A 15,950-nucleotide genomic window follows, 5' to 3' on the forward strand; every position below is an offset into this window, starting at 1 on the left:
GCCGGCGACGTCGCTTTGATCCTCCGCCTCTGCCTCGACGAGCCTCCGCGACAAACATCACCCCTGACACTTTGTACAAACATATCATAATACATCGATAATATTTATTTTTTCCTTAAAAAATGTTTTTACATTTCTAATTTTATGTAGAATATGACACTTTTGACAGATGAAAAAAAGAATTCGAAGTAAAATTCGACGTACACATTAGTAAAATCCAGATTAAGACGAAACTTCTGTATTTAATATGTCAAATAACACACACCAAATAACACACCCTTATGGTAAAACAATTAGCTACAATTGCACTTACATTGTAATATTTTTGAGCTACGTAAATTGACATGTTTTTGTTACTTATTTCCTGAATTATAACAAAACATCTAAAGTTATTGTCATAAAGTAGACCTCAAATATCTAATTTTAAAAGTTGAAATCGTCCAAACATATTACATTTTTCAATTTCCTCCTTAAATGTACCTAAAAATACTTCAATATTTTTATTCAATATCGATGTAAAAGTAACAGATCTTCAATATTTTTATTGCAATCAAGTTAGTTAGCAAGTAATACAAAGTTAATCAATCGTCGGCGTCGGTCGAGCGCGGGCAAACACGGGCACACCCCCCTGTTTATACTTAGCGGATGAAAAGGCAACACCGAACGCCCCGGAATAATATTAGCTACCCTTCAATAATCCACCCAATTGTGGCACCTTTACACCAACATTCAATATTCTACCTAAATCCATTACATTAAAGTTGCTTTTTGATTAACTTAATAATGGTATTTGAGTCATTTCTGTCGGTTGTTATATTTTTTTACTAACTGGTAACATGTGTTAACATTTGCTGATAATCCAGGATTAACACATCATAATAAAGAGATGAATGCGCGGTTTATTCAGCCCGTATGGCGTAATAGGCCGGCGTTTAGCTCGACAGGTGTGTCATCGAAACTCATCGTGTTTTATTTGAACTTTAGCGGCTGTTGACAAATTAATGAATTATTTTTGTAGCTGGTTATATGTTAATGTTTGCCGTATTGCCAATGTAATGTTTATTGAAATTGGAATCAAAAATATTACTGAGAAAGGCAAATGTAAACTATTAATTGAAAGAAAGCTGTAAGGAGTCTATTGTTCGGTATGTATTTTCTGTTGTTACATGTAAGAATATTTCCATTATATTCTCGATGACCCTAAAACAATTGGTTGAGTTAAATGCCAATTTTAAAAAAAATCTCATTCAAATAAAACAAATGATTGAGATTTATAAAGCGTGAACATCAAAAATACGATAATCACTTTGTAATGTTTTGAACATCATCAAGACAATGAATTTTTAATGTTGGCAATCTGACATGATGTAGAGATGGGAACCCTATAACAGATGCGCGGGTGACCAATGCGCTCCGTTACTCTCTATTGCAACCCTAGTGTTATTGTTCAAAATACGAACATCATGCTCTTTTTGTTCGTTTTATAAACTTAAATAGTGACTATTTTCTATCACACACATTTGTGATCAGTAAGGAGGTTCTTAGTGAAGATTTAATATGAGAAACTTACATTAAGGGACCGCATAAGACGTAAAGAAATGGAGTTAGACTTGACTTAACGTAATGATGTTATTTGATTATGATGAAATAGATATTTAAATATGTTAAGTAAATTATTTACTATTATATTTCTAGGGACGCAAAACATTACGCTTGTTTATTCATTAATTTTACTATCATACAGTAAACTCGCTATCAATAAGATTTAGATTTATAATTATAACTGTACTATATTTTTAAAAATCAGTAATTGATTCAATCGATATGATTTCTATATAACTTGTTAGCAAAACGATTAATCATTGAGTCCGATACAAGCGACACTTCCCCAAGCGGTAGTTCAATTAAAAATGTAACAGATTTGAATCAATTTTGACGCATCACCGTGATTGTGAGCTTCCGTACAATGGCTCGTTATCACAAGATCACGGCACGTGACGCGACAAATAACCGATACAGATCGGCAGATGGCCCGCACTCATTTAGTCGAGTGCTCTCCCACCGTGCAACTATTGACCTTTTTAATTCTTCTCTATCCGAAATTTTTTAATTAAATAATAGGTATTTTGCAAATCAAAACTTACGTTTATAACATAGATAAGAAATTGTCCCATTCTCAAATAGAATAACTATTTTTTAAAGCCATAGAAAGTAATAAGTGACTTTTCACCCTATACAAAGAAGTAGACAACATGAAAAACCATGCAAAATCGAGTGTTAAAATTTCATGAAAGAAACTAATTTTTAAACGTATCACATTACACATTACTCGTAACTACACATTAAAAACAAACAAGATATTCGAAGCACAAAGAGAACGTAAAAAAAGTAAAAATGTCATAAAAGCTTTAACAAAACAATTCGAGTATACTATTTTAATACCTGCTAAATATAATTCGTTCCACCTTGAATTTTATTGGTCTGCAGGTAATGATATTTGTTTGCCAAATTACTGTACCACATTACAATGTTTAGTAGTTAAATTTAATTCTTACAAACGAATTGAGAATTTTTATTTCCTATTATTATCCTGACGTCTTTATCTAGTAATCTCTTTGCTTTGCATTGCACGAATTGAATAACACATTGACATGATTCTCTGCTTTTTTCTACACATTTAATTATAATCAAGAACTATTCCTAAGAACGATAGATATCATGTTCTAAGAATCCATAAATAGTTAATTCCTAATTACTAATTCTACATATTATCTAATTAACGCTTTTATATGACAATAATTCCTTTGTAACATTCTTAGATGTAAACACATAAATGATGGAACAGATGTGCGAAGTACATTTTGATTTACTCAAACACAAAGTCCATATAATCGTAGCTACATTAAATGAGACGCGAGCTATAGTTATTAATGTGACGGGGAGCTAAAGTGAAATATATTTAACGCATGCACAATATCGGCACTTGTCTCCTAAGTTAAATGGCCTGAGAGAATCGCTTTGTGTCCTCCAAATGTGGGGCGCTTCACTCCATTCATGTCTTTATGACATTTCTGTCTATATGATCTGTGTACTTTATTTGTTAGTAACATAAATGTTTTAAAAACTAAGATGTTAATAAATAAAAACGGATAGAATTTCTAATGCTTTATTGATTCTGATAAAGTCATGTTTATGCAAAGTAAATCATTGTTAGTATATACAATTATTTTTGTATTCGTATTAATATTTCACATTTTCCTAAACCTCAAAAAACCTAAGTAAGGTAAGCAAATGTATTTATAAAATAAAATTTCTATGAAAAGTTTCATCGAGGCACATGAGCTAGTTTGACTATGTAGTATCCATTGAACTGATATCTAATAATCTATAATCGATATTATAACATTCAATGAAGGAATAATTTCCTATTCAACTAAAAAAAAAATATTGATACAAAGTATTGTCACTAAGGATAATCTTATTCTAATATGATTAAGCTGACATACAAATTGCAAGTCGGCAATGGGCTCTTGACAGTGCAGGGTATGCGGGGGGTGCGGGGTGGCGGGGCGTTTCGGTTATCATATCCATATATTCCCCTCATGTGATAGTTTTTGACAGGTCGCCTATGCTCCCCCAAGCCGCAAAATATCAACTTGTACTTTCACAATAATTCGGATTCCTCATAAATTTATTGTAACTATTTCCAAGGGATATTGAAGAGTAAGAATATTTGTTAATGGATATAACAACCGATTACACATTTTTTTCTTTATAGACTTAAGTGAGCTTTGATCAATTCGATATTAAATACTTCGATTAGGGAACGGTCATCAACGAAAAACAAACGATAAATTTTTTGTCAACTTGTTGATTTTGTTTTATTACTTTTTCGAATTTACAAATTACTAGCTTTCGCCCCCAACTCCGTCCGCGTGGTATTAAAAAAAACAGAACTGAGTAGCCTATGTGTTCTTCCAGACTGTCCTCTACATCTATGCCAAATTTCATCAAAATCCATTCAGCCGTTTAGGCTACAAACTCTAACAAACATCCATCCATCCAGCTTAACTTTCGCATTTATTATATATGTATAAGTATGATTAAGTGCAACAAATAAAAAAGTTAAGTTAAAGAACTTTTAAATACCCTTAGAACTTCCTAAAATAACAGTAGGTACATTTTTGGCAGTACATAATAAATAACTGTAAACTTATTCTAGTGTTGGTTGATATCATCAATCAGGGCATGTAATAAAACCCTACGTTTTTATCGTGCGAAAATGAAAATTACAAATCCCTAGACGCGACGTCGACACGAACGAAATTGTTCTGTGCGACTTTCTCACATTCAAATCGTAGTTGTGTTTATGGGGGCGTCGGTACACTTGAATCTATACGTCTCAGGGGAATGCACTTGCGCGGGGCTAAATGAAAAATAATTGCGTGGGATCACAAGCTATGACAACACTTATGCTCAAATAGATAGTAATACTATATCAGATATAAAAAATTAAGACAATTTTCACATTAAATCTGTCCATTATAGGAACACGTTTCTATTCTAAAGGTAAGAACAGACTAATAAACATGCAAAAAACCATAATCATTACATACATCAAAACAAATATTTCGTCGGAATTTTCAATTTCTCAAATTACTCTATTCTTTAATTACAAATTCAAAGTTAAATTCCTTTTACCTATCCGTTACTTTTTTTCCATACAAAACAATAGCTAAATTGATCCTAATGTAATTGCTCCTTCATCATCGAAGCGTCTACGACGTCCTCTACGCGTAGCCGTAGCCCTCTACGAAGTCTCGCCACTTTTTAATCAATTTAAGTGCTTCCTACGATTTGTGTTACTTCTTAATGGCACATATCTAAAGAATGAGATTTCATTTGAAATTTATAGAGTGTTAGTGCATAAATTATAGTAGCGGCTTTGAGTTTTTTTTACTAATTATGATAATTATGTTCTATGGAACAGAATTTTATTTAGGTTATCAATATTAATATTTTTTCGTATCACCTTAAACACCAACTACTGAAGCACTCAAAACAGGATTAAGTTTACGGAATACAACGGCTTTTAAATTTATTAAACAGCACAGATTTTTATTTAGACCTGAATTTGTAACCCCGATACATAAAATGTGTGATGAAAATGCGTGTGTTCAAGATTAACTTTAAATCACTTGTGTGTGCATTTTGTGTACGAATGTAAATAAGATATCATGTAATAGCAGTTTTTACATTCAATCAATAGACAGTCATAATTGTGTGAGAAAATACAAACGATGTTAATCGATTGTACACGGAATATTATCGTTTGATCTTCGGACAGTAGATACTATTGCGTCCCGTGGGAGTCGCGGGACACGGTGCGAGCGCGCAATCGAGCGTCCTCCTGACATAGCCCCCGTACACTCTAACACTGGTACTAAATCTATTCGCGCCATATCAAATGTCACGCCCTTCGCTACGATTAGTCGTGCAGATTAAACGTTGACGTGAGAATTGTATCTGACAAACTTCTACAGCTCTATTGGTACTGACTCATCCATATGACTTTCCAACAAGTAAGAAATAATTGAAGAATCAAGAATGCGCAATACAGTACAGTTAATAAAAGAATATTACCTTGAATTTCTTTACATTATTCTATCAATGATCAAACAAATTTAGAATGTAATAAGATACAATCGTAAAAAAACTATTTTGAACGATATTGCGAAATTACGAATCAAATTAATAACAATAAACACCTCAAGTCGTGAAGCTAAACAAACAAATTATAAGATTACAACATAAATAAGAGCAATACAGTAACAAAAGCAAATGTTATCCTCTGAATGGAGTTCAAGCAGCAGATAATTGCGGCAAGTGCGATCAGACGTGCGCGCCGGCGGGAGCGTGCGCGCCACGCGCCGACACGCGGCACGCACCTGCGTCAATGTACCATGAGGGGATACTAGGAAACATTTATATCGATGGAGAAACGCATCAGAATATATCTGATTATTTAGCTATTATGTAAGAATATGAAAAGGAAAGATTTTATTGTTTGTTCAGTTTAAAATAAAAACCTACAAATTGATTTTCAATATTGTTTCGCCGTAAAGGTCTTCTATAAGCTAAATATGTTCAGATACTTTGATATGATTGGACGTAACTAATTTCTCATTAAAATGGGTTGCATTTGATAAACGAAACATTTTTTTTTATATTGATGCTGTGTTTGAACCATATTGAAATAAGATGATAGTGTCAATTTTACTTTCTATTTACATTGACTAATATTCCCAAGACAGGCTGGGTTTAATTACGTTACAAAATGTTTGAACAATTTAAATGCAGGCAACAATGATTGTGATATAACTGACGTTTCCCCAGCGGTTGGTGAACTGAAGATCTTAGATCGGAATTGGATTGTATTTTACGGATGCATCCCCGATGACCGTTTTGTCAATCTTAATTTCATGACTATTGGATACATGAGTCATATTACAGACATTTTATTCCTTGGACACCACGACGATTAATCTATGAGTACATAAATCATGAATTTAATTTTTAGAAGTCATAATTTCCGTAATTTGTTTCATTCCATATTTTGGATGAAGATTATGGACAACTTCAGCAAACCCAGCTCACTGAAGAAACACAGCAACTAATTTAAGGACTTTAATTTATAGCTGTTTGAGAAACTATATTGATTTCTCAATTAATCGGACAAAGTATAAGTCGTTGCTACATGTAAGACAATAACATTTCCTTTTATAGCTCTCTAATCTCTTCCGGCAGTCTGGTATAACAATAAAACCAAAATCGTGTGCGATTATATAGAATTTATTGAGTCGGACGGCGGCAGCGCGCGTGGCTTGATGGATTAAATTGCCTTGTCCCTATGACAACGTGGCCACGGAAAAAATACGCTCGCTACAAAACAGCTGGTCATTTTTCAAGTGATTCCTTTTGCTCTGCTATGCAGGTGCCACTGTGAGCTAGGCGAGAAAATTGTTTGACATTTTGCACTCTTGTTCAGCTGTTCCATTTGGGTACCAATTATTGGAGTATTTTTGTATTGGAATATTGTACTGTGTGGCTATTTTAAAATGTACTTATCTCACGAGATGATGCCGTATTTTGGATTCCTCCAAGTATTTTTAAGGAGATTTTTATTAGAGCAATTATTGACAGAATAATTAAAATCAATTGTTAATCAAAGGGCTATGAAGTTTTTCTATAGCTATTTGGAAACTACAGATGGTATCTTCTCAGTAACTATAGAATCTGTCATTCAAATTGACAACTTTATTTCTTTACGGTTGCGAAGACTTTTATTATAAAGTGTAATACAGAATTAACTACAAAGTAACAAAATGTTTTGCAAGTAGATAACGAATTGTTTGGGAAAACGTGACGTAATTACCTACATTCTCGCGAAATTTACCCCTAATAAAATATGCATTAATATTGAAAGCTAAAACACCGCACGCAATATTCCGACGTTACAATTAAAAAACAACAAAATAAATACAACATTTACCGCGGGCTTTTGCCCAATTTTAATTGTAATATGTGAATTCGCATTTTGCAGGCGAGTTTTAATTATCGTAGTCGCGCGCGCCTGAGTTACGCGACCGCCCCTGATATTTATGGCGGCCCGAGTTCCGATACTTTTTAATGTAATGAGAGCTCGTTGCCGCTCGCTTTCGAGGCTCTTGTTTAACAATTTATATACATTTACCATGAGTTTTCACTGCCGATACTATTGTGAACACACATTCACATCTCTATATTTTGCATGACAATGAAAGAGATGGCACATATATTGTGCACTTATGTTTTGACTATGGATTTGTTTATATTGTACCTACAAGTATACATTATCCCTTATATTAAACTTGTCTATTTTTTGTATTTTATATAGGTGATATATGACAAAAATTTTACATGTTAAGTTGTCAGTCATAAAGATTTTCGTTGTAAAGCAATTAAATGTCATCGTAAATAAATTGACTACAGAAACTTCATGTTTTTTATTTCATCCCAACGTTAAGAATTGCTTATAATCACACAACACGTGTAGTGTTCCAATGCAAAAGTCAATACTTTACAGCTAGAAAGTATCTCGAAGGTCCACAGGGGAAATACCAATTACCAGAATAAATTTATCAAATCTTGAACATAAGAGAAATATAAAAATCATGTTGTGCTATACGATTTTAATAATTCAAAAGTCGCGACAAACTTTGTTGATACGAAATGGGAATTCGTTGTAACCGCGGTAACAACGACGGCTCTCATCTTCGAGAATATTAAATTAGTGACATCTAGTGACGGCGACTCACTTGCGAGTTTTATACGTGATCGGTTGCCGCTCCACCCTGGTACTCCGCCCCAGTATCATTAAACATTCACCTGCACACGTCGAGCCAGACTCATATAAAAATGAACACTTATTAACCAACAACCGTTACTGTTCGCAGATACACGTCAACCACCGACGAACACAAGACGTTAATTGGAATAGAAATATTCAGCATGATTGTAATACCTTCAGTCCTATTTTAGCGCTATATTCAATGTTGCTACATATTTTTATTAACTTTTACGTAACTTACTCCTCTAACTATCAAAAAAAATTTGTAAAATAAAATTTATTTATTAAAAAAAAATTAAATTCCATAACGATTTTAAGTATTAATTTTATGCATGTCTTTATTTATACAAAACCTTAAGCAACTGAAGGCATTACATAATTATACAATAACACAATAAGAAAATGACTACTACAGTAATAAAATATTTTGTACTTTCAACATACCTGTACCCTAGCTTCTGTGAGGTCTATCTTCATGGCGATCTCCTCGCGCGTGTAGATGTCAGGGTAATGGGTCTCCTGGAACGCTCGCTCCAATTCCTTGAGCTGCGCGGACGTGAACGTTGTACGGATGCGACGTTGCTTGCGCTTCTCTGTTAATGAGCCCTCATTGCCGCCGTACATCTTGTATGGAAGACCAGCTGGAAAACAATGCTTACGTCAGTATAAAGTAAACAAAGACCTAATCCCGCTTTAGTCTTTAATTGAACACTGCAAGAGTCGCTTATTGAAGGTTTTTAATACTAAATCATTGGGAAGACATTTTCGATTCTGAATTCTATATTCCGGTGTAATCCTCGCTAATTTTATAAAGAGAAAAGGTTTGTATTTTTGTTTGAATTGAAATAACTCAATTGGAAAAACTATTGGGCCGATTTTAAAAATTCATTCACTATTAAAAATCTACATTATCAGTTCGTAACATAGGCTATGTTTTTTTACTATTTAATAATTTGCCACGAACTATGTCTAGGTCTACAGCTAGTTTATTATCATTTGATAATGTTGATCTCTCAAAACCAATCTAATTATTTAATTTTTAGTAAACTGTGCTGTCTTTAGAAGTAAATAAGTTGTTACGGGGTCACAAAAGTACACAGGGTAAAATTGTGAATGAAGTAAGACGCAGGTTGTGCGGGCGGCCATTTTTGTCTCCCCTGTAGCCCCGTAGCGTGACGCACCCTCGCCGCGCTATATACAGAGTACCAACAGCCTGCAATGAAATACATTTTATACCTACGCCTCTTTTGTTTATCTTCACGAGTAAACAAAGCCGTATTAATTAACAGTGGTACGTTCAACAATTTGAGCCTTTTACATTTTTTAATTTTACATAAACGCTTTTATTGTGGAGTACTTGAATATTAAATGTAGATTTTTTTCTAATGTTTCTAATTCCTTTCTACTATTTTTATGCATAAATATATAACATAGTGGTATTAAAAATATAGTCAATTATTGCTATAATATAAAAATCTATCAAAAAATTTTTTTCATTCAAATTATTTCACACTTTACTATATGTAATGTATAAAAATCAAATATAACCTTAGAGAAACTAGTAAGAAAATAAACCTCTTTAGTAAGAAGAATGTAATTTCTGGGAATAAAGATGAAACAAAATACGGCAGAAAAACCGTAGCGGTAGAATGTGGCGTAGAGTATCGATCGTAGCTGTGAGCTACGCCTTGCAAGTAACTCTACGTAGAAAAATGTCCTCTTTCCGTTTCACTCATTACGCGCTACGTTAGAAGATTCTATAAGTTTTTACATCTCAAATAAAACTTTTGAGTTTTTAAAGTAATTAATGCATATTGTGTAATTACAATTTTAATATTTTAATTACGACCAAGTTAATTATATTTATTTATTAAGATAGGATAAATGTGCCTAATATTGGTAATTAAACGAAAAACTATTAAATAAGTTCTTAAAGTAACAACAAATCAACATCATTTATACCTCATTCTATACATGTCTATATTATGACTGTATTTTCTTCGTAAGTTAGCAAAACGCACATTAGGAAATATCATGTCCAAAAAGCGAAAATGGACAATACTGGTGTTTCATTAGGGCCATAAGTGTTGGCCATTAGGCGAGCTTTAGAGGCATTAGACGTGCGGCCGCGCGGCCCGCTCCGGACCGCAGACCGCACTCGCAACGACAATTACCTCAAATGAACCGGAATTAAGCGAGACTCGCTTCTTGGCCACGCTGCGGTCTCATTTGCATTATTAATAGACGGGAGAGACACAGGATGGGGCCTGTGGGGAGGCAAGGGACGTGTCACTGCCCCGCCCTCCCCGCGTCCCTCGCCCCGCTTATCCCCTCTCCCCAGTACAATTTGCGGGACCTAATGAAGAGGATCTTGGCAAGATGTTTCGGTTCTTATGATGTTTAATTCGAGTTTGCAGTTCGTGGGTCAGGCGGACGACGTACTCACTGTTATTACGACGGTATAATTTTATTGTACCCTCAACTTGAGGTTATGTAACGAAGAAAAGGAAAAGAGCCCACTTTTACAACAATATTGAAATGTTTGCACTTATAGGAGTGCAAAAATTTTAACAAAGATAAATGTTAACTTCTTTTGTTTCTTTTATGGTTGATTTGCCAAGTATTAATTCAGTTTCAAATTAACTAAAACGCGATAAATTACGTCCGTAGTTTCCTTTTGAAGTCTGCATTTTTCAGCTTTAAAATTAAAGATAGAAAACTTTATTCTGTCATGTTTTTAATGTTAATTGATTTAGCAAAATGTGCAATCAAAGCACTCTATAAAACAAATATATTACCCTACAATCTCAAAGCTTTACTAACACGATGTGTAGTCGATTTAGTTGTCGTCACAGCGATAAACGGTGTATATGTGAGCCTCGTGTTGGTAAATAAGGCAGCGGCGGGAGCGACGCCGCACGTGGCGTTAATGAATCGTCAAAGGCCGATTAATTCGCAGGTGATATGATCCGTGGCCCCGCAACCCCGCACCCTCCTCCTCCCGAGCCTCCATAGCCTCACAGACTTTAATTATTCAAACGACTATACAGATGTTAAGTAATATCCGAAATTTAAAATAATTGACGATCTTTGTAACTTACATTGAAGTTAAAGGAATAAGTAATAAGGTGAATTCTACTCTACTAAGCTGAAGATAAATGTTGTTGAAGTAATAATGAAATTGGCTTCTAATATTTAACGTCAAAATTAATCGAAAAAGCACCAACTGAAAAGACAAAAATAATACACTCGGATCTTTGATTTGCTTTCACCGCAGACTCGCTTGTAGCAGAAAATCGTAGTAAATCGTTTCGCCATCCGTCCGGGTTGGGTGGGCCTCGGTTCATTTTTCTCGCGTCACGAGAAAACTTCCCCGGCATCCATAATGCAAACGTTGTCGGCGCGTCATCGCCATATTGCGTAGCTCCACAGGCAAGGGTTACGCGTAGATTAATGGACCGACGTTACATACATTGCCTTACTTCGCTGTTCATACAAGGCACCTTAAATCCCTTTTGAAATCTGGTAGATGATATAACGAATATCAGCTTATCTCGGTATACCGACAATCTTGTTAGAAATTTAATCAAGTTGTAGATTTGAGAATCAAGTAACTTGAAGCGACATTTCTTTTCTTATAATCCTCAAGCGTAAACTTCAACATAGTTACATAGGAACTATTTTTTTTTTTTTAAATTGCAAAAAACCAGCGCTTGACCACTATCCCACCTAGACCAAGGTGAAGATATGATGAAGATAATAATTGACTTCGACTTCGGATAAAAGTGTTTGTTTTCATAATGAATATAGACCACAAAGAAATTTTAGTATAAAGACAAACATAACAAAAGTTAGGTTAGTTATATAAGATGGATCACCAAACTTAAAAACTCAATACTTACAGTTAATTTTACTACCACTTGTAGACTTTAAAACTGTACCGATAACATGCTACATTGTTAGATATACTTAATGTAATAATACCTTTATTTTAGCCGCAATAAAATTGTTACAGTCGTCATACGCACAGTTTGTTCGGCGCACGGCATATAAAAAGCTTATAAGCGTAGTGCACATTGCCAATATATTTTATATTTGCAAATAAACATGTGGGTAAATTTACGTAATGGCGGCAGTAAAACACGAGCATGCCGAAGTCGAATGTACCGGCGAGCGCTACGTAGGTACTCGTAAAAGTAAGGGTAATGGAATGACACGGTTTATTGTCACTTGCATTATATTTGATTTAATTTAACTTATACACGATTTTTACCTCAATGTTTTTAAAAATGTTGTGGTCTTGCCCTAATACGACTGAAATCCAAATACATTTCGATACAGCTACAAAAATAAAAAGTCATAAGTGCAATTGTTGACTCATGAATTAGGTCGACTACTACGACTAAAAAACCACCACATTAACACAGAGAGTTCTCTATTGTATTAGTTATTTACGTAATATTATTTAAATCCCTTTAAGAAATTAAGTATGAAAGGTAATATTAAGTTTGGTTGCATGTATCTATCTATTATCTTTACAATTGATTTAATGTACATATCTACCCCAATTTTCTCAGTTAAAGTATTGTTTCAATAACTAATTGTGTATGTGAAAACTTGCCAAAAACCTCTTCTATTATATCCAATAATACAAAAAGATAGAACATCGAAAAATAAAACATAAAACGTAAAATATTTCAACACATTTCGTTCAGACATCGAAACGATTGTAGGTATTTTGAAGAAAAAATGAATAAGCGTGAATTCGAGGATCCGATGTGTAGTTGTAACATTGTAGAAGTTACGATGGCTCACGGCGCTGTTCGACTGTAAGATATTACCTTTTTTATGGCGCACTCCACCATACTACACTTTACTGGGACAGAATAGATCACATGATGCGATAAAATATTGCCCTTCGGTCCTCGCAACAAATCGAATTAACCCGTCCACCATCCGAAGGCGACATCAGAATAGAAATGGCGGTATTGGTTTAGGATTCGCAAACTATTTGTGTTTTCCCGCTCCGTTACGTGTCATGTACAAAATCATACGAATTCTATATGATTTTTTATTTACAATTTCTAATATCTATACCAATATTACAAAGTAGATAGATTTATATTTTTGTATGTATTGAAATAAGTCAAAAACAACTGAGCTGATTTTAAAAATACATTGATCATTAAAAAGCTACGTTGTCAGTGGGGAACATATGCTATGTTATCTAGTATTTTTTTCAATTTTACGCGGATAAAATCCCAAGAAATAGCTAGTATGAAATATATTCCATTGCCTTCTAATGATATCGACTGAAAGGAAATTATACTTCCGATTAACTTTGCCTGACAATATTTAAGTTATCTTATTACTGGCATAAATAAGAAAATTAATTCTTTTCTGCTAACTGCTTCTACCTCCGGTTGCTTACCTAGTTTATTTATAAAAAAAGACATATACTATACCTAAAAGCCTAATATGTGAGAAAAAGCAACCGGTTTGTACAACTGTAATAATTTCATATCATAGAATCAGACAAGAAAGTGTATAATAAGTTTCTCACAGCTGTAATAAATCGCAGCTCTACTTGAGAAACCGCAACGCCCGCAACTTAATCAGTTTGTCGCGAATCTCGTAACAAAACATCTTAATATCACCCAACTCTGTTATTGTTGTAATTGTACAACAATTAATACGCAAACTTGTAATTAATTTCCGAGTGATTAACGACTATAATCCTGGCTTACTCGAGATTACGTGAGCCACCGCCTCGAGAGAGTTATTGTATTGCATGAGTTGCGGGGAGAGGGATGTACTGACAGCAAAGAAGTATACATACTATGTTATCATATTATTCCTTATTACAGTAACATGTCGAAGAAAGAACATCAAGCATGAAATTATTACAAAAAAGGTAATTTAAGTAATTAAAGATTGAATTCTCTAAAACTACACTGTTTATACGCGTAAAAATAATACGTGGCAAATTTAAAAACATTTAAATGTAGTTTTCTATTTTACAATATACCATTGAAGTAGTAATAATTAACAATGAAAATGTGATTATCGATATTAGGTTTTTCTTTAAATGAATGGTCACATCACTACAATGTACTTTAGAAGTGCAAGACATAGTCGAGGTTGGGTCCTCCCCTTAAGATTCTGTAACGCCGCTGCCAATTAGAGGCGCAATCGCTCACGCGGCGAGGCTGCGCCCTCTAGCGGCGGGGCTGCGCCACCGGCGGTCTGCGCCCCCCGCTACCACTCCGCCCTCACCCGCCGGCACTCGCGACAAATGAAAAGCACTTTGGTAATTTTCTAACGAAAGGAAATAATAATTATATAAGGTTATTTGTTATCTATATTTTTTTGACCGACTTCCCAAAAGAAGGAGGTATTCAATTCGTCGATATGTTTTTTTTTTCTTACGGTTGTTACTAACGTACCAATGTTTTAGCTATTTTTGTTCTTTTTTTAACTTTTGCTTATCACTACGAGTAAATTTAATATTCAGTATTAAGATAATAACGATTTTAACCAGTCATTATAATTACATGTTCAAAAAACTGTTTTATAGCACTTATGCGCTGCGATGCTACAACGCTACGCGCCTAGTTTAGTTTATTGTCTACGACTCCTAAATTTATGAAGACATGCTACGATGCTAAAACCGTAGAAGCAATATATTCTTAAGACTTCACATATATATAGATGTAGAGGTGTTTTTTTATTTATCCTTTGTTAAGTAAATTAAACTATAATAAAATATAGATATTAAAAGACCATAACTGTTACTTAAGTAACAATTTATTGCGTTACTTTTTTTTGTAAATCAACAAATCCATCAGAGAAATGCAGTTGTTATTACCTATCGTTCTTACATTCTTATGTTCAACTAGTAATACTTGATTCTCACACAGTTATACATTTAAAAAACCCGATGTCCCACAATAATCTTTAGTTCAACATTCCGAGGAAACATGAGTATTGAATGGCGCCTCTCTCTTCCTAATTGCTCTAGCCGGTCAATCGCCAATAGAAAAGATAATTAGTTCTAACAAAAACAATACCATATGTAAGAAGACAACTCTTGTCAATTGTTATTTGATGGTAGAAATCAACATCACGTGAAAGCGTAGATAACTAGCATTAAGAAATGAACTATATCTTCGTCTTAATCTTCGCATTTGAAGATACTTAAAGTATGAAGATATCTTATGAGTAACCTATTTAAGATCACTTATAAGCGAACGTACTAGAATGCATGTCTTGCGATACTGTTGTATCGTTTTGTAAATTATTATGTACGTAACTTCTAACACTATATTGAACAGTAGCATTCTTATTAAAACACTTATAAAGTAACGTAAAATAGTTGATTTTTATAAGATGGTTATAAAACTTAGTTTTTCTTATCGTGAACAACAAAACCGAGAAAGTATTAGATATTTACTCACGTTGTAAGTTCATTGAGGGTGGGAATATGTGGTGGTTCCTGATGGCGGCATCCTGCGGGCGCGCACACTGCGGCGGCGGCGGCTGGTAGCGCATGCCCTGGTAG

At 34.1% G+C, this 15,950-nt stretch overlaps 1 protein-coding gene across 1 annotated transcript in view; it reads right to left on the bottom strand.

Moving 5' to 3' along the window:
- The window catches only part of LOC106100360 (paired mesoderm homeobox protein 2B-like), a 25,398-nt gene extending 9,458 nt beyond the window's left edge, over positions 1-15,940 (bottom strand). Inside the window, exons 1-2 of the mRNA XM_013279188.1 lie at positions 15,847-15,940; positions 8,834-9,030 (exon numbers count right to left, since the gene is read on the bottom strand). Of these exons, the coding sequence (XP_013134642.1) occupies positions 8,834-9,030; positions 15,847-15,940 (291 nt within the window). The remainder of the gene's footprint in view (positions 1-8,833; positions 9,031-15,846) is intronic.
- Between the last annotated feature and the right edge of the window lie 10 nt (positions 15,941-15,950).

Source organism: Papilio polytes, unplaced genomic scaffold (assembly GCF_000836215.1).
Source record: "Papilio polytes unplaced genomic scaffold, Ppol_1.0 DF824047.1, whole genome shotgun sequence".
Lineage (NCBI taxonomy): Eukaryota > Metazoa > Arthropoda > Insecta > Lepidoptera > Papilionidae > Papilio > Papilio polytes.